Genomic DNA, 2,027 nt, shown 5'->3' with positions numbered 1-2,027 from the left:
ATGAAGTGGTATAATCCTCAGGGCCTTTGCAGTAGTTGTTCCCTTTGCCAGGCACACACTTCCCCAGGTATGCTCTTGGCTCCTGCCTTCTCTTCCTTGAGTTCTCTCTTCAAAAGTCACCTTATTTACTGGTGTTTACTGAACACCAATTAAAAAATAAAACTCCTACCTGTTCTCTACTTTATACTGGCTTTTCTTTTCTTCATAGTACTTGCCATCATCTGGTGTATTATATGCTATTTTTATTTGTTTTTATTCTTTCACCATCATTGGATTGTGGTGGCTTCTGTCTTTCAGCACTCTATACTCATTGCCTGTAAAGTGCTTGGAACATGTTCAAAACTTAATAGATACTTCTCAAATGCATGAAAGGTATACTCAGTAAAACAGTATAATGCATGACCTCTTGGGGGAAAATACTGAGAATGGGTCAAAAATGCCTAATCAGAGATTAACAGGGAATCAATTAAAGAGAACAAATCCATGCATAAAATACTGACATTGATTTTTTTAATGCAAAATGTAGAAATCGTAGCATTCCAGCTATGGGAGTAATGCCATTTGTGTGAAATTAGTAATGTCATTTTCCTCTTTCCTGGTACTCAGTCCAGCCACATGGAACCAGGAAATGAAACAGGCATTTCAGGATTTCTTCTTCTGGGATTTTCAGAGGAATCAGAATTGCAGTCCTTCACATTTGGGCCTTTTCTCTCCATGTATATGATCACTGTGCTTGGAAACCTGCTCATCACCTTGGCTGTCAGCTCTGACTCCCACCTCCAAACACCCATGTACTTCTTTCTTTCCAATCTGTCATTTGTAGACATCTGTTTCACCTCCATCACCATCCCAAAGACGTTGGTGAACATCCAGATGCAGAGCAAAGTCATAACCTATGCAGGTTGCATCACCCAGCTGTACGTTTTTGTAATCTTCTCGGGGCTGGACATCTATCTCCTGGCCGTGATGGCCTATGATCGATTTGTGGCCATCTGTCACCCCCCGTACTACATGGTCAGCATGAACCATCAGCTCTGTGGAATCTTGCTTCTAGTGTCTTGGATCACAAGTGTCTTGCATTCTTTCTTACAAACCTCAATGGTGTTGCAACTCTCATTCTGTACACACATGGAAATCCCCCACTTTTTCTGTGAACTCAATCAGATGATCCAACTTGCATGTTCTGATACCTTTCTTAATAATATGGTTATGTATTTTACAGCCATGCTGCTGTGTGGTGGTCCCCTCCCTGGTATAATTTATTCTTACTTTAAGATAGTTTGCAGTATATGTGGAATCTCATCAGCTCAAGGGAAGTATAAAGCATTTTCCACCTGTGCATCTCACCTCTCAGTTGTCTCATTTTTTTGTACAAGCCTAGGAGTGTACCTCAACTCTGCTGCTAGCCAGAGCTCACACTCAAGTGCAATAGCCTCAGTGATGTATACCCTTGTCACACCCATGCTGAATCCCTTCATCTATAGTCTGAGGAATAAAGAAATAAAAGGGGCTCTGAGAAGATTCTTTGGGATGGCAAGTACAAAAGGGCCAGTTATACTTGGGCAGAAGAAATGCCCAGGATTGCAGGACTCAAAGCCTCAGAGTCAGAATTGTGCTTCTTTAATCACATTGCAGAAGTAGAACCTGCCCTTTTGATTTATTTCCTGGAATTATCACTTTTTCAACTTCTTTGTACAATTTATATACTTTATTATGCTTTTCTCTCTCTCTGATATTTAAGAGGCTTTTTTCCTCCTTTTTTTCCTATTTTCCTAATTTATTCCCAACCTTTGATATGAAAACAATTGGAAATTTCCATTTATTTCATGGAATAACTTGATTGTTGTATGTGTTAGCTGTTGCTGCATAACTACTCAACACAAAATAAAATGGTTTAATATTATGTATATATTATCACATTGAATGGTATGGTGGGGAGTCATTCTGAGCTCTGTGGTGCCTCATAAATCTGTAACTAGGTGTGACTCCCCATGCTGTGTTTCTAAAGCTCATCCATGAATATCTGC

At 39.7% G+C, this 2,027-nt stretch overlaps 1 protein-coding gene across 1 annotated transcript; it reads left to right on the top strand.

The window, feature by feature from the left end:
* The first annotated feature begins 615 nt into the window (after window positions 1-615).
* Window positions 616-1,641, top strand: LOC138921514 (olfactory receptor-like protein OLF4). Its single transcript, XM_070255743.1, has one exon. The coding sequence runs from the start codon at window positions 616-618 to the stop codon at window positions 1,639-1,641; it is 1,026 nt and encodes a 341-aa protein (XP_070111844.1).
* The last annotated feature ends 386 nt before the right edge of the window (window positions 1,642-2,027 follow it).

Source organism: Equus caballus, chromosome 30 (assembly GCF_041296265.1).
Source record: "Equus caballus isolate H_3958 breed thoroughbred chromosome 30, TB-T2T, whole genome shotgun sequence".
In the NCBI taxonomy this organism is placed as follows: domain Eukaryota; kingdom Metazoa; phylum Chordata; class Mammalia; order Perissodactyla; family Equidae; genus Equus; species Equus caballus.
The sequence above is the reverse complement of the archived record's forward strand: the minus strand, read 5'-3'. Positions and strand labels throughout refer to the sequence as shown.

What these genes read in the sequence shown, in the direction of transcription:
- LOC138921514 (XM_070255743.1), top strand. Translation starts at nt 616, where the DNA reads ATGGAACCAGGAAATGAAACAGGCATTTCAGGATTTCTTCTTCTGGGA.